The sequence below is a fragment of the Myxocyprinus asiaticus genome, chromosome 24 (genome assembly GCF_019703515.2).
Source record: "Myxocyprinus asiaticus isolate MX2 ecotype Aquarium Trade chromosome 24, UBuf_Myxa_2, whole genome shotgun sequence".
In the NCBI taxonomy this organism is placed as follows: domain Eukaryota; kingdom Metazoa; phylum Chordata; class Actinopteri; order Cypriniformes; family Catostomidae; genus Myxocyprinus; species Myxocyprinus asiaticus.
The window spans coordinates 20191468-20218398 of NC_059367.1; the positions used below are offsets into that span (position 1 = coordinate 20191468).

At 38.2% G+C, this 26931-nt stretch overlaps 2 protein-coding genes and 1 pseudogene across 2 annotated transcripts in view; 2 read left to right on the top strand and 1 right to left on the bottom strand.

The window, feature by feature from the left end:
* The window catches only part of LOC127414951 (sortilin-like), a 28557-nt gene extending 27469 nt beyond the window's left edge, over positions 1-1088 (bottom strand). The window contains exon 1 of the mRNA XM_051653368.1: positions 551-1088. Coding sequence (XP_051509328.1) covers positions 551-808 — 258 coding nt within the window. The 5' untranslated portion in view covers positions 809-1088. The remainder of the gene's footprint in view (positions 1-550) is intronic.
* Positions 1089-3979: 2891 nt separating this feature from the next.
* LOC127414973 (synaptoporin-like) lies at positions 3980-13719 on the top strand (annotated as a pseudogene).
* A 282-nt stretch (positions 13720-14001) lies between these two features.
* Positions 14002-26900, top strand: LOC127414953 (ataxin-7-like protein 2). Its single transcript, XM_051653370.1, has 10 exons — positions 14002-14144; positions 15644-15712; positions 16128-16437; positions 19193-19401; positions 20688-20770; positions 20874-21085; positions 22298-22469; positions 22887-23008; positions 24267-25002; positions 25593-26900. Exons 1-10 carry the CDS (start codon positions 14018-14020, stop codon positions 25608-25610), a joined length of 2058 nt encoding a protein of 685 aa, XP_051509330.1. The 5' UTR covers positions 14002-14017; the 3' UTR covers positions 25611-26900.
* Positions 26901-26931: the final 31 nt, after the last annotated feature.

Consider the following 26931-nt stretch of genomic DNA (forward strand, 5'->3'; position numbering starts at 1 on the left):
AGGACACACTTCACTAACACTAACTAATCAACCATTAACATTTTAATAGTTACAAAAGCAGAAATGAAAGAGAAAACGTATTTTGCGGGCTATATCAGGAACTACAGAAAACCAAAAGAAATTCTAACCCAACTCAAAAAAGTTCTTTAGGTTTAAAAATGTTTAGAACTAAAACATGCGTTGTAGAATGCGACATTTAACAACAAATGAATTTGTACTGTACGACATTTGCATACGTTTGAGATAAACAAAAGCCAGTGACACACGGGCTCTGTCTCAAAATCTAGTGAGCTGCCTTCCTAAACAGCAATTTTCCAGCTAACAATATAAAACCTAAAAAGAACGTTTCCCTAAACGTTAGGAATTGGTTACCAAAAATAACCAAAGGGGCTAACGTTAATGGAAACGTTCTGTGCTTGCGCTGATAAAACTCGAAAAGAACGCATATGTGATGTCCAGACATGCCGTCTAGGTAGACAGATCACTAGGTTTTGAGACAGCCACGAGGATGCATCGGTGTGTACTAAATGGAGCTGCAACGTGAACTTACGTTGTGCGTATTGCTTTTTAATTTGGTATCATATCCCTCCAGACTATTACAGGAACCTGATCCAAGATCATCGCTTCTTTTCTGAATATGATGATGGGGAAGAGCAATATCAGCATCCGATTCCGTTCCGGTAAGACTTTTCGCGGAAACAGGAGTCCTTACATGCACCTGGTACGCGGCTTCTTGATCCACTTTGAAATCCACACCAAATGTCATGTGAAAGAATAAAACTATAAATAAATGTCCAAGTCTTCCCATTTTAATGTACTGTGTATTCCCAACACGACTGTATTCTTGTTACTGTTTAAATAAGCATAAATTCGTGTGCGGCTGCTGACGGTATCAACAAAAACAGACTGGATGTGACAGCGCGAGCTCTCCGCTGCTCGTGTTATTGTGAGTGCTGCCTCCTCAGAGAGAGGCTCCGATTTCAACGCCCTTTTTATTTGATCTAGATCATTCCTAAAGTCATTTAAAAAAATCGCAGACCAACCCAGTTTATCTAATAGATGGTATCCTGGACAGCGCCCACTATTTCGAGCAAAACACTTCGAAAACGAGCAACCCAGATAAATAACAGTAAAATCGAAAATAATTCACCTTACCTTCTGCGCAATGATTGGCTGCGGGGACTTGAGCATTTTTCTGATTGGCCTGTGGGTGCATAAGTAGGGTTTGTGTGAGCCCTTGCAGTCAAGTTAGCTTGACACGTCATACTTCAGAGGGCAGTATCATGTTAAAATATGACTCGTGTGAAATTCTTCGGAATTGTTCTGTTAATTTTAAACTATATTATCAACATATCTTGCATAAACTGTAAATAAAGAATGTCGGTGACCCCACTGTTCTCTTGGGGTGTATTAACCCTTAAATGCATGGGAATTTCACCAAACACTCACATATTTATGTGTACACGCATATCAAATGGTTTACTGATAATTCACCATTATTGATAATTCACTGTTGCACAGAAAATCAACGTGTATTTATTTGTATGAATATAGTTCTTCATTTTCTTATCCTGTGTTAGTAAGTTATATAGATATGAAAAATCATAAAAATATAATTATTGGAAGTGCAAAAAAAAAAAAAAGAAAAGAAAAGAAAAGAAAAAAGAAAGAAAAAAAGACACATACATAGGGTCTCTACTGACAGTATACACTTTTGGTGCTTAAACCATTATACAGTAAGTTTTTTCTTCCTTTCAGTTTTGGCATTGTGTGGGTGTGTGCGTGCGTGCTACACTATTTATAAGAGTGAGATTGAGGAATACTAAAGAGGTTTGGGCACAATTATTTATTCTAACAACAAAATAATTTAAAGAATTTAAATGTCATTTATTAAAGTGCATGACTCATATTGTCAGTACATTCTGAATACAGAGAAAATTAATGTTTGTTACCTTCTGAGTGTGCATCATGGAAGAGGAGCATCTGTCACTTGGTGCACATCACAGACCATAATTGTAAATTGTGATCAAAGTCTCTATGACTCATTTCATAATCAATGTTTTTAATGCATCCTCCCACAGATTCTAACCATTCTAACATACTGTATTTACTGTAGCAACAACATTTGTTCAGCTACATACAGGTGTAAACTCTTGGGAAATATCACTACGTAGTTACAACTTACAGAGAGTTTTCAAACACATAAGTGAGATGGTGAAAGGTAATTTTTCAGTCATTTGTTCTTAACCTTTTGTGATCTCTCAGTTGATATGATAACATTTCGTCATGTTTGCTTTATGAAAAATCCTAGAAATTGTTTGGGAGGGGGGAAGGGAATAATGGGGGTTAAAAGTTGATTCTGTACACATATTTTTTGTTTTTCTGTTTCATGTGTTGGAGTCAATAAAAAGTGTTAATCGGAAAATTTATTTGACTTGGTTCTGCTTCCCATAGCTTTCCTTTCCTTTCAGTACAACTGACTGTAAAGAATTCAGCTTTCATTGGACTACAAATAAATTACATGTCATATGCACCTTTTAAAATAAGAGCTATTTATGCAGCAAAGCATATACATTTTCAAATTATTTTGTCCATGCAAAAGATTATATTTATTATAGGTTTTGTGATTTAATGGCAGACCTTGGCGAATGAGATATCCCATGACCACAAACCATGTGATAATGAAAAAGGGTCTATTGTGATTCTCATGGTTGCCCTATAATTTCAGTCTGCAATCATGCTTATTCTAGATCTGCACTGTTGACTGAGAGCAACAGGTTTCCCTTTGATGCTCATCCTATTTATTCTATCAGCAGATAATATTTGCAAATAAACATGGAAGTCTTTCTTTATGAAAGATTTTCTTAAACCATTCATTCTAAATGTCAGCCCAATGTGACTGTGATAATATCTTTGCAGTGCATAAAAAAAATTCTGCATGGCTGGAAAAACCTGTCAAACAAGTATAGATGTTGTGACCTGAATTCCTTTGTAGTGACTATATAATGTCTGGGCAGCTCCTTCTATTAAGAGCTAGGTACTTTGTCAAAGTCGGGGTGGAATACAAAATAAAAATAAAAACTTTATTTAAACACCATGTGGATCTGATAAGAAACACCCAATGACAGACAATTTTTTTTCACCATGAGCTGAATTTTAGACCCCTAAGGCCCTTTTCTTTCAACATCTTGTTACTCTGGATGTTTGGTTTTTGATTATTAGGTATAAGAAACAAAATTCAGTTATATTAATGAAAGAAAAAATTTATAATAGCCCTACACTGTTAATCAACATAGACAATATAACGGTTTCCCTATTACTGTCACTGTGTTTTCAATCAACATGATAAAGTTATTTTACTTTTATTTGTACTATTATTTTCTCATTATGGAACACAACCACTTGGCTAAAAGTTAATAAACGGCAGTATATCTTTCTATGCACAGAGCTACCTCTCAGGAGAAATACATATGATGATGGTGTCCTCTTATTGTCATTGTGCATAAATGCTGAATTAATTCAATGACTTTTAGGACACATATTTAATTAATATCTTTTAAAATCATTAGATAATTGATCTTTATATATATATATATATATATATATATATATATATATATATATATATATATATATTACAATCATGCAGTAAGAAGGAACCAGCGCACCGGGAAAGTCCATTTGCTGTTTCTATGGTTAGGGTTGCCGTCAAGAGACAAGGGGTAGCTTTAATATTAGGGTTAGGTGATAGATTTCCACGGGATTCCAAAATATACACAATAAACCCACAGTATGAATGCTGCATGGGACTCTCGCGAGACTTTTCCCTGCCCGATTGTTACCTTCTAGACACGATACGCAATCTGTCTGGATGAGAATACTACGTCACGAGTCACATGTTCAAAACCATGTATAAACTAAGCAGAAAAAGAACAAGTTTTTGATATTTCTCTGGGCTCTACACAAGGTAATCTTTCGGAATAATTTTATTTTTTTTCTGCAGTACAATAATCTCAAAGTTCTCCACTGTAGAGACTTTTATTCACATCAGCCAAATGGAAAATGTAGTTCAGATACTATAAAATTTAAACTGCTGCCACAGAACGCATCACGTTTCAACATATTTCCGGCTGTCTGTCTGTTTACTGCAATCTTTTCCTGTCAGTTGTAACGGGTGCTTGATTGGTCTTGGCTGGTGCTTTATTTGCAGAACATGATGAGGTGGTTCCAACTAGATCTCGGCCCTTTGAAAGAACTACTGGGATTTATACGTGTACTGGAATGGTTAAGTGCTTTTCAACGAACATATGTATTCTTTGTGCCCTTCAATGTATGTACACCACGCTAACATTGCTTCTTTCCTTTTTAGAGATGTATGTGGTTACAAGATGCATTAGACTGCCAATGTTCAACAGTCAGAACATCCTTTCCATAACTGGAGTCAGAGAATGCCATTCTTTAAAAACGTTTAGCTTAAAATAAAAACTTTTTAAACCTGTGAGGCTGTACACATCCTGTTTTAAGCTTCTTGTGTTGTTACTCTATGTGATGCAACTTTTATATGAAGTGATTTAGTTGTGCAGTGTACTGAATGCACAAAATCAAGCTGAAGTATCTGTAAACAAACACTGTAATGTCTTTGTCATTTCCATTCAGAGGTATACAGGTGCTGGTCATATAATTAGAATATCATCAAAAAGTTGATTTATTTCACTAATTCCATTCAAAAAGTTAAACTTGTATATTATATTCATTCATTACACACAGACTGATATTTTTCAAATGTTTCTCTTTTAATTTTGATGATTATAACTGACAACTAAGGAAAATCCCAAATTCAGTATCTCAGAAAATTAGAATATTACTTAAGACCAATACAAAGAAAGGATTTTTAGAAATCTTGGCCAACTGAAAAGTATGAACATGAAAAGTATGAGCATGTACAGCACTCAATACTTAGTTGGGGCTCCTTTTGCCTGAATTACTGCAGCAATGCGGCGTGGCATGGAGTCGATCAGTCTGTGGCACTGCTCAGGTGTTATGAGAGCCCAGGTTGCTCTGATAGTGGCCTTCAGCATTGTTGGGTCTGGCATGTCGCATCTTCCTCTTCACAATACCCCATAGATTTTCTATGGGGTTAAGGTCAGGCGAGTTTGCTGGCCAATTAAGAACAGGGATACCATGGTCCTTAAACCAGATACTGGTTGCTTTGGCACTGTGTGCAGGTGCCAAGTCCTGTTGGAAAATGAAATCTGCATCTCCATAAAGTTGGTCAGCAGCAGAAAGCATGAAGTGCTCTAAAACTTCCTGGTATACGGCTGCGTTGACCTTGGACCTCAGAAAACACAGTGGACCAACACCAGCAGATGACATGGCACCCCAAACCATCACTGACTGTGGAAACTTTACACTGGACCTCAAGCAACATGGATTGCGTGCCTCTCCTCTCTTCCTCCAGACTCTGGGACCCTGATTTCCAAAGGAAATGCAAAATTTACTTTCATCAGAGAACATAACTTTGGACCACTCAGCAGCAGTCCAGTCCTTTTTGTCTTTAGCCCAGGCGAGACGCTTCAGACACTGTCTGTTGTTCCCATGTCTTGCATACGTCTGTGCGTAGTGGTTCTTGAAGCACTGTCTCCAGCTGCAGTCCACTCTTTGTGAATCTCCCCCACATTTTTGAATGGGTTTTGTTTCACAATCCTCTCCAGGGTGCGGTTATCCCTATTGCTTGTACACTTTTTTCTACCACATCTTTTCCTTCCCTTCACCTCTCTATTAATGTGCTTGGACACAGAGCTCTGTGAACAGCCAGCCTCTTTTGCAATGACCTTTTGTGTCTTGCCCTCCTTGTGCAACGTGTCAATGGTCATCTTCTGGACAGCTATCAAGTCGGCAGTCTTCCCCATGATTGTGTAGCGTACAGAACTAGACTGAGAGACCATATAAAGGCCTTTGCAGGTGTTTTGAGTTAATTAGCTGATTAGAGTGTGGCACCAGGTGTCTTCAATATTGAACCTTTTCACAATATTCTAATTTTCTGAGATACTGAATTTGGGATTTTCCTTAGTTGTCAGTTATAATCATCAAAATTAAAAGAAATAAACATTTGAAATATATCAGTCTGTGTGTAATGAATGAATATAATACACAAGTTTCACTTTTTGAATGGAATTAGTGAAATAAATCAACTTTTTGATGATATTCTAATTATATGACCAGCACCTGTATTCAGTTTGCCATGCCTGATGTTGTCCAGAGGGCATTCTTCACCCTTTTAACTTATATTCTCTCCTCATTCGTTGATCTGATTGATGTATGTGTTTAAGGTTTAAATCTGTGGCCTCTTTTGTGCTCCTTATTCTAAGAGAAGCCTCAGATATTACCTCATCACTGTCTTTGAGGCGTTAAAAAAACTGAGTTAAGCATTTATCCTTGTTTTTTCTTTTCTTCTTTTTTATTTTTTTTTTATGGATGGTATTATGAAGAAGCAGTAAAATGTCATTTACAAGAAAAGGTTGAGTGATGCTTTTGATGATGAATGTCCCCTAAACATGGCTAAGTCTTTTATTTGACGTGTACTCCACTTATCTCACAATTATTTACATTGCTTTATATGCTTGGCTTCAGTGTTTATTGTTTTAACATATTCATTCCACATATTTCTGTTCAGTAACCACTGTCGTCATCTTTCTCTTTCATGGCTGCAGATATTTGCCATATTTGCTTTTGCTACAACCGGGGGCTATTCTGCCTCTACAAGTTTCAACATCCAATGCCAAGGCACTAGCAGAATCGAGGAAATATCTGCATCCTTCGGCTACCCTTTTAGGTAAACACAACTAATTAAGTTTTGGTTATGCAATTTACAATACATGGCATTTATTAACATAACCCAATGACAGGCCATTATACATTTAAAAGTCTTTTTGCCTTTTAATAAAAAAAATAAAAAAAATGTCTTTGGGTATTAAGCCTGAGTAACAAAGTTACAAAGTCCCAACCTGCAAGGGCAACGACACAGCATTCGTCACCATACAACTGACTGGAGATTATTCATCTTCAGCCGAGTTCTGTGTCGCTATTGGAGTTCTGGCTTTCCTCTACTGCACTGCTACTCTTGTGTTGTACCTAGGTTATCAACACCTTTACCGAGAGTCTCCTCGTGGCCCCATTGCTGTGAGTGTGTATGGGGTCAAGTTCACACTGAAGCTATTTTAAGAAATCTCTGAGGATTTGTACACCTTCACAATGTTTGTGCTTGCTTGTTTTCTTTAAATTGCAAATGTGATCCTTTTCATATCAATGGCTGAGGCTGACTCAGAAACTCAGATCTCTGGCTTTTAGTATATTACCCTGCATGGTATTGTGCTAGATTTCAGAATTGTTCTGAGCTGTTTTCTGTGCTGGTGCAAATTGCTGTGTGGAGGTGTGAACAGTTTCTTTCACATTGGTGTGTAAATGAAGAAACGGAGTGGTGTGTGTTTCTGACAACAGCTGCAACTGTTAGCCCAAATCAAAATAAGTGAACTATGTGAAGAAATCAAGGAATTCCGGGGAATGCAAATACCAGGAATATTTTTGTAAGGTTTTATACCAAAAAAGGCCTCAGAAACCAAAAGGTTTGTATTTGTTTGTTTGTTTTTGATTTAAGTATTAATAAGGGTTTCCATATAACTTTTTCGTAGGATCTGCTGTTCACTGAGATCTTCATGTTTCTTTGGCTGGTGTCTTCATCTGCCTAGGGAAAAGGCCTTACTGATGTGAAATGGGCAACCAGTCCAAAAACGCTGGTGTCCATAGTGGAAGTTTGTAAACAACCATCAGCCAACAAGTGCACTGCTGGGCACCTCCCACTAATGGGCCACCTCAATTCCTCAGTGGTAAGAGGATAGTAACATAATGCAAGATAAACACATGATATCATACATCGATGGTTTAAATTTTGTTTTCACCTTGCGGTTCAGGGCTTCTGTATCCCAGCGCTATCTTGCGATCTGCATGTGTCAAGTACTAGGAAGTTTAATCGAACTTGAAATCATGATCGTGCCTAGAGACTGCAATGGTAAAATGTACAGTGATAAAGGACTTATATTTTAGTCTGTTCTCACCCAAAACCGATTTGCTTCAGAAGACATTGATCAAACCACTGGAGTCATATGGATTACTTTTATGCTGCCTTTGTGATTTTGGAGCTTCAAAGGTCTGGTCACAATTCACTTGCATTGTATGGACCTACAGAGCTGAGATATTCTTCTGAAAATCTTTGTGTTAAGCTGAAGAAAGTCAAACACATCTGGGATTAGGATGGATAAATGATGAGAGAATTTTCATTTGTAGACAAGTAGTAATATAAAGCACTAATTCTCCACTATAAAAATATGTCAGTCAAATATATAAACTTTAAACAATTATTTACGCATTTTGGAAAATGTATAAACATTTATTGAAACGTGTACAAATAGATTTAGACTTATGATTATAAAATATATAACATGAAAACTGTCCTTGGGGAAACCTGTGCTCCTGAAATAATAGCATTTAAGGAGGAGTATAAAGTATAAGTATTTTCTTTCTAGAAGTTAAGTTATTAATTTTGACAGGTGATCAGTGATCAGCACAAGCGGTGAAATCCCCAACACTATGCCTGGCTTATTTTAATGCATTCTAAAGTATTCTTTTTGATAAAATTGTTAGTGCATTGTTAATGTCTTTCAGTATTATTTTTTTTCTCCTCACATTTTCGTAAAGTGTAAGTGTAAATTAAAATAATTTAAATGACATCATAATCTTCCTTTTCTTGTTGTCTTTATCGTTGATGAAATAAAAATAGCCCTAAACATTTTCCTCATTACTTTACTTTCATTAATGAGATTAACACGGAATACGACCGTGCATACACTTTTGACAGCACTTTACAGGGTGGGCTGGGATGCCGACGGGGGTGCTGGAGCACCCTCAGCACCCCTACTTCTCGCAGCTATGGCCACAAGATGTGAACATTATACTTGTTTACATCGTTTTAGTCTGATAAAAATTGCGCACTAACCTTATCTCTGTAAAGTTATATCCAATATTACAATGTTGTTGTCATGATGACGAAACGCCAGTAAACCCTATAAGCAGTTTTATCACTCTAAAATCATGTTAAACATGTATAATGTTTATAAATTGTTGGATATAGTTTTGAAATATTGTGTATTTGAATGTTTATGGACTGATCCCATTCATTTCCATTGTAAGTGCCTTACTGTATATGCGATTTTTGCTTTTTTTTTTTTTTTTTTTAATAAAATAAAGCAGGAACGAGTTGACATTTTCTGTGGTAATCAGCATTTATGCTACAAATGCTGCTGCTTGAGCTTCATTTCCACTGAACCCGTGACATTCCTTTTAAATGTTACATTTTAACACATAATATTTTTTAAAAATCCCCAAAATACAGTAGTACTGTTAGGAAAAACTAAATCAAATGAATTCAAAACAAATCAGGTGAGGTTAATAATGCAAGTGATGTTAATAAGTAAACATCAGTGCATCCATATTTTGTATGTGCCAACCACATATTTATTAGGGGTTCAAGCGTTTGCGCTTAAACACTATTGTAATTGTTAAGATTTATATTATTATTATTATTATTACTATTATTCCACCATAAAACTGATCGGACAGAGCAAACCGTAAGGCCTAGAGACTTGAAACTTGGTCAGATGGTAGTAGTGTTGCGCGCTACTCAGAAACACGGACTCGGCCAAATCGGTCAGTAGGGGGCGCTACACCGATCAAAAACGCAAAACTGCTCATAACTCCTAGATCGTTTGTCGTAGACTCAAGTGGTTTATATTTTCCACCATCTTGGATTTTTCATAAAACCTACTTTTGCAAACTAGTCCTGGGTTTTTTGTCCGATTGGGACCAAACCAGTGCCAAATGATTCTATACATCAATATCAAAAGTTATCAAAAAAGTTTGAACTTTCGACTCGAGCTAGCTACGGTATGCGAAAACATCGGAAGTAGGAGAGGCCAATTTTACGTAAATGGCTATAACTCTTGAAGGAAATGAGATATCTTCACCGAACTTGGCATGCTTATGTAAGAGGTCAATCTTTGGTTGCCCAGAAAAGGTGGCGCAGTTTTTCCACATGGTGGCCCTATAATACCAAAAAAACCTGAAATTGACTGTAACTATGAAACCGTTAATCCTATTGACTTCAAAATGTGCATACATTGTCTTTGTCTCAGCTGCCATCATTGTCTTTATGGACATTCACGTATGTTGAAAAACATGGCCGCCATCGGCCAATCAAATTTCAGCAGCTATTACACAAGGTAAACAATGACCTTATACAGTCGGAACGACTGAATAACAATCGGAACGAATTTTGGTGGACCTATTTGACTCTTGGTCTGAGAGGGTTGTGCAAAGTTTTTAAAAAATCGGCCACTAGGTGGTGCTATCACGATTTTTGTAGGTGTTAATGGTTGTATAAAATGCAGTGTTGTGAAAAAACACAAGTAATATATATCACCTGATAGCTCTTCTCATTCTAAACAAGAAGCATTGGTGTCTGTCAAGCCGTTCTGTAAATATTTCAGATAATGTTAAAAACCTACTTTTGCGGAAACCAAACCAGTGCAGAAATATACTCTGGAGTCTGATTATTAAGAATTATCAAAAAAAAAGTTTACATTTCGACTCACTGTCGCTAAGGTGCCAAAACATTCTAAAAGGGCGGGCCATTTTTACTAAAATGGCTATAACGCCCGAACGAAATGAGATATTTTCACCAAACTTGGTACACGTGTATGAGCTCAATCTGAGGTCACAGTGAAAAAAAATGCAGAGTTTGGCCACTTGGTGGTGCTATACCAGAAAAAAAAAACATGAAAACAGCTCTAACTACGCAACCGTTCGTCTGATTGAGTTGAAAATAGGCATGCAGTGTCTTTGTCCAAGGTGCCATGACTGTCTATGAGGACATTGGCGTATCTAAAAAAAACATGTCCGCCATCGGCCAATGAAGTTTGAGCACCTATTATACAAGGTTAACAGAGGCCGATCAGCACAAAACTCGGTGGGCCTGTTCAACTCCTGGCCCTAGAGGTCTGTGAGAAATTTGAAAGAAATCGGTCAATGGATGGCGCTACTGAGTTTTACGCCTCTGTAATCACGTGGTGTTTCACACATACACACAATGGCCGTGTCCCAATTCAAAGGCTGCATCTTTCGAAGGACTCAGACAACAAAGGCCACGCCTTCGAAGGCCGTGAAGGTCAGACTGAGCATTGTTAATTGGGACAGTCTAGCCTACGGAGGATGGTTCTTGTCGCCTAACAACTGTGACAGCTACCGAGTGACTGTAACGTTTGTACTGGACTTTTTTGAAAGTTATATTAAACTGTCTGAAAACAAAACAGGGACACAAACTGTCTAAATATTTTCACCATGGTCCATTTCTGTATATAATAAAGAGAATAAACTATATATAATCGCATCTTAGTAAGATATAAGTCAACATTTGAACCACTTTAAAGTTTTTTTTTTCTTTTTTTTTTTTTTACATTTGTATCATTAGATATTTGAGTAAGTGGAAACCCAATACTTACGTTTAAAAGTGTAATTCGGCAATTTCTCTAAAAAAAAAAAAAAAAAAATCCTGTCGTCACTGGTGCGCAATGAATTCTGGGGTAGGCAAGGCCGCGAAGGATCCATCTGTTGTATCCTTCATTTCACGAGAAACGAAGGACGCATTTGAAGGAGCCTTCGAATTGGGACAGCCTTTGTCACGCAGCAGTGACGCAATCGGCCTTCGAATGCGACCTTTGAAGGATGCAGCCTCTGAATTGGGACGCAGCTATAATTCATATCATTTGTTAGATCTCCTCATACTGAACAACTTTGCCTCAAGAACCACTGCTGTCAATCAAATGGTTCATTAAATATTCACGATTATGTAAAAAAACGACTTTTGTGAACTAGTCCTAGGTTTTTCGCTCAACCTCAATAAAACCAATGCAGTAAAATTCTCTGGACTCTCTAGGTCAATAATTATAAAAAACAATGTTGAACTTTACCCTGTGGGTAAGCTATAACAGTGTCATTTAGAAAATGGGCGTGGTCAAGTGTACAAATAAGCCCATAATTCCTAAACAAAGAACTTCAGAACTCAGAACTTCACGAAATTAGGTGAGCACGTGCGACATATGATTCTAAACAAGCATGCAGACTTTTATGGAGATCGGACCATAGGTGGCGCTATGAGCTTTAAAAAGCTTTAAAGACCATGTATTTCCTTAGTAAATTGCTTGTATTGGCTGTAAATGGTCTATTCCATCTATGATCTAGGTGGTTACATGCTTGCTAAACAAAACATAATACCTTTTTTATGCATGTGCTTAAAGGCCTTAAACCGCTTGAACCCTGTTAATTGCTGCTCGCAGCTATATTTTAATCTAGTTTTTACTTGTTAAATTATGATTTTGTCTGTCTTTAATAGATATTTGGATTTCTCAACCTTATCATGTGGGGAGGAAACAGCTGGTTCATCTATAAGGAGACACCGTTCCACAGGTCGACCAATCAGCCAGAGGGCGCCAGACAGCCTTAATCAAATAACAGGTCCCACATTCATCAAGCAGGTGTTTTTACAGTATTAAGGTGGTGCTACATAACACCCCAGCAAACTGATCTTAGGTATCTACCTGATGTGACCTGTTTTACAAATGCACCAAAGGTCCTCTTCTAGAACATCTTTATACTTTTAAAATATGGTCAAATTTCAATTGGTATATTACACACTACAGCAAAGCTGTATGTTTAGTGAAAATGCATTGTTACATTTTGAAGGTACAAGAGCACATTAGCACAAACCTTTTTGTATGAAATTGTGCCTTCTGAAATATTTTCACTGTTGTTATTAAAATTCAATATTTCATCTTTCACTGTTAAGTTTCTGATGTCATTTAAGCCTGGTTTATACTGGTTTTGTGATTGTGATGTTCTCTTTTTGTGGAAATTGAAGTTGCACTGTACAGTATATTGCCATGCTGTTGTGTTTTCACATTTTCACATTCACATCTTGGCCTTATAAATTATCTTCTCAGATTATATTTCCACTGTGCCTCTGAGTGATTCAGTGTAATTTCATTAATTATTTGAACTGTGCCTTATAACTCAGTTACACTGCCAAATATGTTTACATGTGAAACCAGGCACAAAAAAAAAAAAAATATTATTTTTTTTTATTATTTTTTTATGTGTTTAACAAAGACTAGTGTCTTTTTAATAAAAGGATTAAGAATTTCATGTTGTGTTGTTATTGCGCATCATCTAAATTGATACCTCAGCAAGGAGAGAAGATGACTCCACATATATGGGCCCCTAAACTGTTCAACAAGTGTCAAAACTCTAATTTACCCATGGAAACGGCAAAAATGCAATGTAAGTTGATATTTTCTTACTTTTCCTCTTCCAGAAAAAAAAGGTTGACTATTTCTTATTGTTGACTACATACTGGTGTATATCAACCTTAGTTGTACAGGCAGGACCGTAGCTAGTGGGGTGAAAGGTGGTAACAATTCTAGGGACCCACATGTCCCCGCAGCAATATACAGTCAGGGGACCCAGAATACGTTACTACGGCCCTGTGTACAGGCATCAGGGACTTTTTGTTTTTGTATTGTTTTTGTATTGTTGTACACTGGAAGCTCCTGTCACCAAGACAAATTCCTTGTATGCGTAAGCATACTTGGCAATAAAGCTGATTCTGATTCTGTTGTTGGTTTGTGTGGGTTTTTCATATAATGACAATGTTTGATGAAAACAAATAAATTCTCTCTCCCCCCTTTTATTTTTTACTTTTCGGATTGTTTACTGTATTTATAGACTGGTGATGCAACATCTGAGTTGAGTATTTCTTCTATGGGTATTTCCAATGTTACGAACACGTGCCCGAGCGCGAAATTATAATCTGTCGTGAGCGCGCAATATGACGTTGCAATGCGCTCTTGTCGTGATGGTGGCGGATCATGCACGCGCTAAAACCGTATTGGCTGCCCTAGATCAGCGGATTTCCACCCTTGACTTTGATGGACAAAGCTGGACAACTTGGATCGACAAAGCGGACGTATCCATACCAGAGGGTGAGTAAAACAATATCGAGCTTTCAACCGTTTGATCTGGAAATGGAAAAGCGAGCACAGGAAATGGATTTGTTTCAAAAGAGCAAACTCCGGCCGCCAGGACTCAGACAAAGGAGCTGCCGGGTCCTAACGCCGTCAAGATTCAACCCAAAAAACTGAACTTTTGAAAAATCTCCCAGGTCCTAGCACTCCTCTTTGCCAACAGACATTCCCTTCTTAAAAATGAATTCGTAATATGCCGGAAGGGATGCATTGGTTATGTAGGCATATGTCGTCGTGTTGGTTTGAGGTTGTAACGGGTTTAAAGCCAGAGAGGATGCGGTTCCGTGTTCAAGCATATGACGATCTGATACAGGCGGCGCGAGATGGGAAGAAGAATCTCGGGCCAGCGAACTATCATAATTAAACCTGTCCACACATTCCCGGTTTAATAATTGTTTCGCGGGGTCAGCAGGTTGGGGTGTGAATATCTTATTATTTTCCATCAACGACAGTGTTACGAAATAGTATACTGACGTTTCCTTTTGCATTAGCCAGTAGCGCCGTTGACCTCACTTGTGTTCCCTTTTACATTACAACTGTACACAAGCTGACAGACACAGAATAACTCTTCCTGATAAAACTACATTCGTATATAAAAATTACATTTCTAGATGTAACTAATCAATTCTCAACCTGCAAAAAGACTGATTCATAATACAGGAAATGACCCACATTAAAGGGATAGTTCACACAAAAAGGACAATTCTCTCATCATTTACTCACCCTCATGTCATCTCAGATATGTATGACTTTCTTCAGCTTACACAAAGATTTTTAGAAGAATATTTGAGCTCTGTAGGTCCTTACAATGCAAGTGAATGGTGGCCAGAACTTTGAAGCTCCAAAAAGCATGTAAAGGCAGCATAAAAGTAATCAATAAGACTCCAGTGGTAAAATCTTCAGAATTTATATAATAGGTGTGGGTGAGAAACAGATCAATATTAATTCCTTTTTTTGCAAAAGAAATAATAATAATAATTCTCCTCCCTGCCCAGTAGGTGGCGATGTACACAAGTAATGTGAATCGCCAAAAACAAAAGAAGAAAGTGAAAGTGGGGATTGATTTTAAAAAAAAAAAGGATTTAAATATTGACCTGTTTCTTACCCACGCTAATCGCTTCTGAAGATATGGATTTAACCATGTAGTCTTATGGATTACTTTTATGCTGCCTTTAGATGTTTTTTGGACTGTTAAAAAGCATACCCATTTCACTTGCATTGTAAGGACCTACAGAGCTGAGATATTCTTCTAAAAACCATCTTTTGTGTTCAGCAGGAGGAAAGTCAGTAAGGTGATTAAATAATGAGAGAATTTTTTATTTATTTTATTGCAGGAAACATCTTCGAAAAAAAAATAATAGGCAAATTTAGCACACTGGATTAGAGATGTCCAAAGAAAGACATTTATCTTGATGTTAGCTTTGTTGTTTCATTTCCTCTTTCACTGTTCCTTTTAGGGTCCTCTCTGGAAGAGTGCAGCAAAAATGTGAAGAACAGGATGGAAACTATGACTCTCCGGAAAGAGGGTGAGGAGCAGGAGCAATGAACATTTGGTTTGGTTTGTGATCAACAGGTACCCCAGTTACACTCTTTTACAGCCATTTGAATGATCTGATTAAGCAGTGTTCCTGTACCTCAACTGATGCTAGCAATGCCAAAGTCAAGGTTGGATTCCCAAGAAATGCATGGACTGTAAAAATGTATATCTTAGCTAAAAGCGCCTGCCAAAAGCATAAATGTAAATGTACAGGGACAATCCCTCTGGCACTATTCTCAAAAGCACAATAGTGATATCTCATGACATGTTCATTGAGGGACTCGAACTAGCTGCTCTCCAATTATCAGTTGCATTATCCTGAAAGGTTGACGAATGACATCATGAAATGCAAATAAGGTCTAGCAGCTAAAAAAAAAAATTAAGCTATTTTCCCCCCCTCACAGACATGTCTATATATGGTCACTGCCCAGCACATGATGACTTCTTCCTGGTGGTGTGCAGCCACTGCGGGCAGGTAGTAAAACCACAGGCTTTTGAAAAGCACTTTGAGCGACGACATGGGCCCTTGAGCAAACTATGCGGCACTCCGTCCAACTGCTCTCCTGACCGGTCCCAACAGGGGAGACCCCCCTCCCAGCATGACAGTCTCAGTGAGGGTCAAGTCAGCAGGAGCCAGGGGCCTGGACCTCCAAAATTCCCACCACCTCACTCTCCCCACCAGGGACGCTCCAAACCACTGCGTGAAGCACCAAGGTAAGAAAGAGTGAGCCTTTGTTTTGGTCCTCAACTATAGTTATAAAGTTTTATAGTTATAAATTGAAACCTTCAGGCAATTGCATGCAAAGCTCATCTTGGTATTATTTAGGGCATGAAATGTAATGCACCTTTTTGAATTGTTTAGCTGAATCATATAGCTGAATATAGGTTCACTGCCCACACTGTAGTTTTTCAGTGGGGCGTCTGTAGATCAGGCTTATCTTAAACATTCCCTGGGCAGGGTTGCACCAGCTGTGTGTAAGGTCTCATGTAAGTTGGGATGTTAAGTTCACACTAAGGGCTTAGTAACTACTAGTTAGTTTGTAACTAAGTCAGTGCTTAATTTGGTTGCACCAGCTGTTCTTAAGGCAAGACTTAACTAGTAGGTCGTAAGCTATCTGTAAAGTAATGCATAGTTGTATATTATGACGTTTACCTGTATTTATCCAATAAACAGATTTCAAATTTATACACAGAAGTGTTAAAAAGCTGTGAACTTCAATTTGATTTTGTTACGGTTGATGTTCAAATCTTGTTTGCTCACGTAACTGTCAGCTGTAATAAATTATATCCCCATTAAAATACAATTCGTAATAAAAGTAGATTTGATAAATAGTTTATTTGCCCTGTGTAAATAACAATATATAGGAACTGTATCTAAAATAAATAAGGGATGATAAATAAATACTGATACAACAGGCTAGAAAAATAGACATTTATTCATTTTAATATCCTATACAGGTGCATCTCAATAAATTAGAATGTTGTGGAAAAGTTCATTTATTTCAGTAATTCAACTCAAATTGTGAAACTCGTGTATTAAATAAATTCAATGCACACAGACTGAAGTAGTTTAAGTCTTTGGTTCTTTTAATTGTGATGATTTTGGCTCACATTTAACAAAAACCCACCAATTCACTATCTCAAAAAATTAGAATATGGTGGCAAGCCAATCAGCTAATCAACTCAAAACACCTGCAAAGGTTTCCTGAGCCTTCAAAATGGTCTCTCAGTTTGGTTCACTAGGCTACACAATCATGGGGAAGACTGCTGATCTGACAGTTGTCCAGAAGACAATCACTGACACCCTTCACAAGGAGGGTAAGCCACAAACATTCATTGCCAAAAAAGCTGGCTGTTCACAGAGTGCTGTATCCAAGCATGTTAACAGAAAGTTGAGTGGAAGGAAAAAGTGTGGAAGAAAAAGATGCACAACCAACCGAGAGAACCGCAGCCTTATAAGGATTGTCAAGCAAAATCGATTCAAGAATTTGGGTGAATTTCACAAGGAATGGACTGAGGCTGGGGTCAAGGCATCAAGAGCCACCACACACAGACGTGTCAAGGAATTTGGCTACAGTTGTCGTATTCCTCTTGTTAAGCCACTCCTGAACCACAGACAACGTCAGTGGCGTCTTACCTGGGCTAAGGAGAAGAAGAACTGGATTGTTGCCCAGTGGTCCAAAGTCCTCTTTTCAGATGAGAGCAAGTTTTGTATTTCATTTGGAAACCAAGGTCCTAGAGTCTGGAGGATGGATGGAGAAGCTCATAGCCCAAGTTGCTTGAAGTCCACTGTTAAGTTTCCACAGTCTGTGATGATTTGGGGTGCAATGTCATCTGCTGGTGTTGGTCCATTGTGTTTTTTGAAAACCAAAGTCACTGCACCCATTTACCAAGAGATTTTGGAGCACTTCATGCTTCCTTCTGCTGACCAGCTTTTTAAAGATGCTGATTTCATTTTCCAGCAGGATTTGGCACCTGCCCACACTGCCAAAAGCACCAAAAGTTGGTTAAATGACCATGGTGTTGGTGTGCTTGACTGGCCAGCAAACTCACCAGACCTGAACCCCATAAAGAATCTATGGGGTATTGTCAAGAGGAAAATGAGAAACAAGAGACCAAAAAATGCAGATGAGCTGAAGGCCACTGTCAAAGAAACCTGGGCTTCCATACCACCTCAGCAGTGCCACAAACTGATCACCTCCATGCCACGCCGAATTGAGGCAGTAATTAAAGCAAAAGGAGTCCCTACCAAGTATTGAGTACATATACAGTAAATGAACATACTTTCCAGAAGGCCAACAATTCACTAAAAATGTTTTTTTTATTGGTCTTATGATGTATTCTAATTTTTTGAGATAGTGAATTGGTGGGTTTTTGTTAAATGTGAGCCAAAATCATCACAATTAAAAGAACCAAAGACTTAAACTACTTCAGTCTGTGTGCATTGAATTGATTTAATACACGAGTTTCACAATTTGAGTTGAATTACTGAAATAAATGAACTTTTCCACGACATTCTAATTTATTGAGATGCACCTGTATATATTTTGAATGTGTTGAAACTTGACACCGGGCGACACACCCTGAAAACTGCACCAATAGAATGGTTTCATGCTGAAGAGCCGCTTAAAAGTACGTTTTCTCTCTCTCTCTCTCTCTCTCTCTCGTAAATGTCAACATCATAATGCATGTCGAAATGATTGATGCCTGTCACGCAAAACATGAGCTCATTGATTTCATAAAATATCAGTCTGCTTTTATATTCCATCCGTTACTCCTGGTCGGAGGCTTCCGTAAATATTTCGTTTATACGTAGGTTACATCCTACCTAAGTTTAATGGTGCAACGCTCAAATATTTAGTTGTGTGTAAATTGTGACTAAGTGCCCATTTAGTTGTAACTTACGTATAGCTGGTGCAACCAGCCCCTGTTCACTCCAGTGACACAATAAATTATGTTTATGTTCCAGTCTGCAGCAGGTGGATACAGTTTCCCAAAGAACCCCTCTATCACCTCCACATTTTTCCACTCCCAGTCCCAGAGACCCACCCTGGAATCGTGGGAAAACCCCACCAAAAGCACCCCCACCAGCTGAAAAACCACTCCAGAAGAGTTTGGATTCCCACACTCCACTGCACGGACCAAGAAATTACAGCAGAACTTACAAGAAAGTCCTTAGTAAGTCCCTGACTCAACATGAAATACTGATGATTCTACTGGTTCTTGTATATATGAGTTGGTTAGTATCTCAGTTTATTACACAGCTCTCTGGAATAATTGATTCTTATTGCACCATTTTGTGGTCAAATATTTTTGTATAATGACTACTAATTGTAAAGTCCCCAATATACTTCATACAAAATCGAAGAACGAAAAGGTGTGATATCATTTAGAACAAAATCTGTCCACAAAGGTGTTTTTGTGTTTGTTTCTCTGGTTCGTAACAGATCGCCTGGCTGAACTTTTAGGACAAATTCTTACCGGCTGTTAAACACCTTCTTACTGACATTGGTCCAGGTGTGACCTAGAGCTCCACCTACCTTGAGGCCGACAGCTAATTTTGTTTACGTTGTTCAGTCAGTCAAGATCAGTCAACATTAATACACCGGCGTGTAGAGTTATTAGCGAGCTGTTACAGATTTAACTACATCAGTACGATCGTTTGCGTAGAGACATTTTCCAAGACCATGTCATTCAAATTATTATTTTTTTGGTTGTTTAATTAGTCTTCAAAATAAATCAAATCTACTCAAAATCTCTCAAGTGCCCATTCACGCATGTGCCATCTGTAGCAAAAGCCATTCACACATCTGCCCATAGTAAGATATGCCTCTCTTATTATCATTCTTTTGTCTGTATTCTGCACATTGACACTCTTTTATACACCAATCTTTGCAATAGTATCAGTGTCATCATAAATTACAACAATCAGTGTGTAATCAGTGCATATTATGGCCGAGTATAGCGTGTTAGCACATTAGCTTCATGAATTCAGAATGTAAACAAGACAAATTAAACTTTTTTTAACTTCATGTATTACTTTAAATCATCATGGAGTGGTTAAAACAGCCTCTTTTACTGAACTAATGTGAATTCTACTCATATAATGAGGCATAAAGTCATTGATAACACATTTTAATGTCACATCAGTTAAGGTTTTACATGTAGCATCCTCAAATTTAAATGCTTCTCTAAACGCATTCCACAGTGGTGTGGCGGGTGTCTGAATGTTTGTAAACTCTATACCGTTGTTCAGCTGTTTTGAACTTCTTTTAACCCATGAATTAAGAAGAATTTCTCAAGAATTATATCGGGGCCTTAAAATTGACTGTTGTCTCAGGAAACCGATTTCCTGCATAGCTATGCTAGTTTCATGTCTCTCTTATCACTGTAAATTTTCCCTTAATTATACATAATTGGGGTGATATTTATGTATTTGCCATTTGCCTGTGTCTTTGATTCAGAGAAAGAATGTGACTTAGACAAGCATTGTGGGGTGATGGATTCTGAGAGAAAGAAAGCGTGCACCCGACTGCTAACGTGTAATGTGAGTATAGAGTCAGTGACATACATATTTGAGAAATTTCAGGCATGAAATTTAACCTCCATTGATACAAACTGATATCCATATGTTCTTTCCCTTGCCGCAGATTCATTCCATCCATCAGCGCCGGCAGGTTGTAGGGAGGAGTAAACGCTTTGACCAGCTTGTAAGGGAGCTGAAGATGAGCTCAAAGACTCGAGTGCACCCCCCTCTGCCCATAGAGGTTTCTGATGGAGGCCCCGCCCAACCCAAACCCAGAGGGTCTCAAATTGGGCCTCTGCACTACACAAGCCAAATAACTAACTCTTCTATTCTCAGGTAGGGCTCTGAAAGTACTGTTTCATTTTTTTTTTTTTCCTGTAGCTCTTGTTACTTTTTGTGTTTTTATGTATTCCAGTGAGTATAACTCATGATTTTATGCATGTGTTCCAAAATTACTATTATTTATTATTATTTCTTTGGGAGTAAACTTTTTTTAATAAAGGAAAAAAGTAATTAGTGCACCTTTTAAAGGAATATTGTGGGTTCAATAAAACTTAAACTCAGTCGACAGCATTTGTTGCATAACGTTGGTTACCAAACAAAATCAAATTATTATAATTTTTATATTTTTTTGGATTTTCTCCCATTTTCTCCCCAATTTAAAATTCCCAATTCCCAATGCGCTCTAGGTCCTTGTGGTGGCATAGTGACTCATCTCAATCTGGGTGGTGGAGGACGAATCTCAGTTGCCTCCGTGTCTGAGACAGTCAATCCGCGCATCTTATCACATGGCTTGTTGAGCGCATTACCGCGGAGACATAGCGTGTGTGGAGGCTTCACGCTATTCTCCGTGGCATCCATGCACAACTCACCACATGCCCCACCGAGAGTGAGAACCACATTATAGCAACCATGAGGAGGTTACCCCATGTGACTCTACCCTCCCTAGCAACCAGGCCAATTTGGTTGCTTAGGAGACCTGGCTGGAGTCACTCAGCATGCCCTGGATTCGAACTAGCGACTCCAGGTGTGGTAGTCAGCGTCTTTACTCGCTGAGCAACCCAGGCCCCCTAAAAAAATTCATTTTGACATGTCCCTCATTTTCTATAAAAAAACTGGGTTACAGTGTGGCACTTACAATGGAAGTGAATAGAGTCAAACCGTAAAAATTAAAATACTCACTGTTTCAAAAGTATAGCCACAAGACGTGCTGTCATGTGTGTTAACATTATTTTAGTGTCATAAAATTGCTTAACCTTTTCTGTGTAAATTTATATCCAATTTTACATCTTTGTTGCCATGACAACATAACGCTGTACACCTTAAAACCTTAAAATTACAGCAGAAATGATCAATTTTGCTTTTTTATTTTTTGTGGTAATCAACATTATACCACAAATGCTGTTAATTGAGTTAAACTTGTATTGAACCCGGAATATTCCTTTAAGGGTTATTGGATTGGGGTGGTTATCTGACAGTTGACATTATATGTGGATACGCACATCATGGTATTAGACAAGGTATTTATCTGTATGTGTGTGTTTACAGGTCTATGAGTCCATCAGACAGTAGTGTAGAAATGAAGGAGGGAAAGATGCACTCTGAGGAGACGCAGATGGAGTCGGTTTCAGCTTGTCTCTCCAGTGAGGAGAGTGGTGGGGAAAACTGTGAGGAATTTACTCATCTGCCTGCAAGCACTTGGCACCCTAAACCCCTGGGAGTGAGTACATCTTCAAATCGGTTTCCTTCATATAAATATCTCAGACGTTTCTTGTGAAAGTCGCGAAATCTCTAAATTTAGTCCATATTGGATGGTTGTACAATTTACACCATACTATAATTCTGCAGCCATTATTTACTTAATCTGTCTTTGATAAATGGGATGATAGGTGTTCAAAACAAATGTTACAAAACATTTATTGGATGTTTCATTTGATTATACTGTATCTTATGCTCTTGTACAATGTTTGTTTTATTACATGTGATTTTTTTCTTCAGTAGAATCTAATTGATCATGGATTTTAGACTTGTTTGTTTGTATAATCAATTTAGTCTATTTTTCTTTGTTTTTCAACCCATAATATTGCATTCGAATTAAATGAATCCATGTTTGTCCTTTCTTCCATGTTCTATCCAGTTTTGCACCTTCGGGGCACATGTACTTGGCCGTAGTGTTTTAGCTTTTGACCGAAGGATGCTCCACCTGCGGTCAGCATTCAGTGTTATGATGGAGCAGCACCTCAGCACTTATCTGTGGAAGTAAGATGCTTCACAACATCAGACTGATGTTAAATGTATAGTTTATCCAAAAATGAAAATTCTGTCATTTATTCACACTTATGTTGTTCCAAACCCATATGACATTATTTCTGTAAAAAAAAAAAAAAAGAATGTTCATGCTGCTCTCTTCCACACATTGACTATGTTTACATGGATACCAGAGAGCGGCTCATTGGGAGATAGCAGTGTTCCAGTTTACATGCACTGTATAAGCGGCATACTCTTTACTTGGTCAGTAAGCAGCTTTCTTCACAGGAACGTAATTTCTGCGACACTTGTATAAATAACAAACATGGCATTAGAGGAAGAACTCACTATTTTATTCCCCATTGCTTTGCTTTATTTGCAGATATTCCAGAGTTGTTTCTGTTTTTGTTTTCCTTAAATTTTCATCGCAACCTGCAGCCCAGTTGCTCTGCAATAGTGGGGTTTTCCTGTTACGTAAAACTCAGAGATTTACGAGCACATATACGTGAACGTGAGGGACAGTCGATGTGTATAAATGGGTGTAGTTTATAGTTTATTTCACTCCGAGAAATGTTTAATTCTTTCCTCTGTGTTGATTTGTTGTTGGACTCCATCATATGACATTTGTTATTCGGTCTGTTCACGCAAATGTGAACGCTGCTTGCACGTTTACATGACCACATTAAGCTGCGTTCTCCGGGAGAATCCTGGGAGTGTTAAACCGATTTCTCTTAATCCCTTGAGCGGCGTAAGGAAATTGGGGTTCTCGTTTACATGACGTTTCAGAATGCCACTTTCTGCAAAAACCCTGGAATAAACAGTTTTCCTAAGTGCATGTAAATGTGGTCAATGAAAGTGCTTGCGGACCAGGGAGTGTCAAATTCCTAAAAGGACAAAAAAGCACCACAAAAGCATCCTGAAAGTAGTCTGTATGACGTGAAAGTTGTTATTCACTAAAAATCTTGTCTGTCAGCCATAGTCACCATTCATTTTTTATTGTATGAAAAAAAGAGCAGCATGGATATTCTGCTATAAATAACAGATTTGCTTTTCCACAGAAGAAAGAAAGTCATGTGGGTTTCAAAAGACATGAGGGTGAATAAACGATGACAACATTTTAATTGTTGGGTAAACTATTCCTTCAAACTTTCACTCAAAAAACAACTTGCTTTAGAGCTAGAGTGGGTTACATTTCAAGCTATTGGTTGCTATAAATGCTTTTTCTTTTGCCTGTGAATTGTCCAAAATTTGTACAAACTTTCATCTGCAGGAAAATCCCTCAGGTTTCAGAGCTATGCTCTCATCAGCCATCAGTCATTACAAAATCCTACAATTCCCATGATGCCATGCGCAGCTCAGTACCCACTCGCAGTGCCTCTTCTCTCAGGACTAGCACCTCAGGACAATCAGAGCTACCAACAAAAGCCCAGTCAACCTCAGGTCCTGACTGGCCTAGTAATGCAGGGGGTCGGCCCAGCAAGCAGGCCTTGCAGACCAGATTCAGGGAGCTTCAGGAGGGTCCCACAACCAGTAAGCGGCAGAAATTTCCACAAGATGACGAGGACTCACATGGACAGGGCAAGATCTCATACACCCCTCACCACAGGGACCTCCAGTCCTCCTTGGCTAGAACCACACTTCGTTCTCCACATAGACCATTCATTGGAGCACTATCACCTGGCAGCAAACCATGGCAATCTGTAAATTCCACTGAAATGAAGAGGCTGATCAAGCAAAGCCCCACCCATTTCTCCCCCTCTCCTGTCCCAGAGTCGGATAAGGGAGGGTCCTCAGGGCTGAATCAAAGGGCTGTTGGGTATGAACAAAAAGGGCCTGGCAGGAAACGTAAGATCAGTGGTGCCTCATCCCCCAACAACACTTCATGTGCCCCAAAACCAAACATCCTCTCCTCTTTCTCCCAAACCCACTCCAATCCGGTGTCCTGGGGTGGGGATGGTAGACCAGGATCAACCCAAAGTCTGCCAAAGAAACTGGGTGCACAGAAGGTACGTCCTTCACATGCCACATTATCTTTATTTTCTTATTTAAAGACCAAAGCATCATTTGTTTTGAATGGTTGTTGCATTGTGTTTAAAGGATAGTTCACCCAAAAATGAAAAGTCTGTCATAATTTATTTAGCCTCATGTCATTCCAAACAACATTCTGCTAAAGTTTTCCTTTTTCCTGTTTCACGAAAGAAAGTAATGTATCAGCACTGGAATGACATCAGGGTGAGTAAATAATGACTGAATTTTCATTTTTGAGTGAACCGTTCCTTTAAATGTTGTGTTAATTTTGTCTTGAGGTTTAGCCTGAATAGTACTACCAATGTGTTGGGGTCAAAATCTCAGTTCGCTTCTGGTATACCTCCTGATAAGGAAAGGAAATTCTATGAAATTGTTTTAGAAATCTGGCAAACTTTACTTTTTTACTCATCAAGGATCAAAATAAACCGTGTTAGAGAGAATGTCAAGGATAGGAAGTCACAGATTGATAGTCTGTAAAGATGAGTCATCAAGGTTGTGTCTTAGCTCTCAGTGCTTTCCTGCATTTAGATGCTTATCCTGACCATCTGCTCTCCTTTATTCTACACAGCCAAAGCTTCTTCACTGAGGGAGTCTGCCTTAAACTCCTCCAGAAGCACAAGTTGACTGCCATGTACTTTGCTTCGGACTTTATGCACAGGATGGTGGAAGTTTGAAGTTCACCGTAGGAGTGTGTATGTTATATACTGAATTTTTATGTGAGTGAATGTATATGTTGGATGACCTGCAACTGAGTATAAAATACCTCAAGACCTTCCGTATGCTGCTAAACTGACTGTCAGATAATGGACTTTGAAATAAATATGCCAACATCTTTCTGTTGTCTTGCTGTTAATGAAAAGTGATGATGCTTCATCTCAACACTAGATGGCACTAAACAACCAGGTACCTCAATGTTACACAAGGCCAAAGAAGGGAACGCTTATATTATTGACCTTATTCACTGCAGCGTCATCTTTTATTTTTGACGGGAATGACTACAATACAAGGCCGTGATGGATAGACTTAGTCTCGTCAGTGGGTTGTACTGTTGTTTTAAGTGTTGATCGTTCCGTTGACGAAACATTACAAAAATATATTTACAAGAATTTTCAGTAGACAAAATAATCCAGGCAACATGAGTTGATGAAAATTAGGTGTGATCTCGGAGCTTTTTTGATAGCTTTATACAGTGCAAAGAGAAGGTAATTATATCCCTCAAAGCCTCGTTTTCATTCCCATCAAAGATGGCGCTGCTGTGAATAAGGTCATTATAAGTATTACCTTCTTTGACCTTGTGTAACATTGAGGTACCTAGTTGTTTAGTGCAATCTAGTGTTGAGATGAAGCATCATCACCATTCAGTTTCAAATTAATCCGAATATTACCATAAAGTAATTTAGTCTCAACCCACAGTTTGTTAAATCAAAGGAAAAATGCATGTACATCTATTGCACTTATAATAGAAGCCAATGGAGCAAGTGTATTATGTTATTTTTATCTAGAATATTTGGGTAGAATAAAGGGATAGTTCACCCTAAAATGAAAATTGTGTCATTTACTCATCCTCATGGTTTTTCAAACCCATATGACTTTCTTCTGTGGAACACAAAATGAGATCTTGGGAAGAATGACAGCCTCAGCCACCATTCACTTGTATTGTATAAATAAATACAATAAAAGTGAATGTTGACTGGGGCTAACATGCTGCCTAGCATCTCCCTTTGTGTTCCATGGAAGAAAGTAAGTCATGCGGGTGTGGAAACGCATTAGTGTATGTAATGTAGATATGGAGGAGGGAGCCTCCACAGCCATAAAATGTACCCATTATATTTATAAAAATTGCTGATCTTGTATTTAAGTCACTGATTCAAAATATTATATTGAGGGTATTGAAGCTAATAGTTTCT

Bases quoted from the DNA above. Each gene is read 5' to 3' on its own strand.
- LOC127414953 (XM_051653370.1), top strand. From the start codon at position 14,018: ATGGTGGCGGATCATGCACGCGCTAAAACCGTATTGGCTGCCCTAGAT. The intron at 14,145-15,643 runs GTGAGTAAAACA...TGTTCCTTTTAG, and splicing joins GGACGTATCCATACCAGAGG to GGTCCTCTCTGGAAGAGTGC. The intron at 23,009-24,266 runs GTAAGATGCTTC...TTTCATCTGCAG, and splicing joins CTCAGCACTTATCTGTGGAA to GAAAATCCCTCAGGTTTCAG.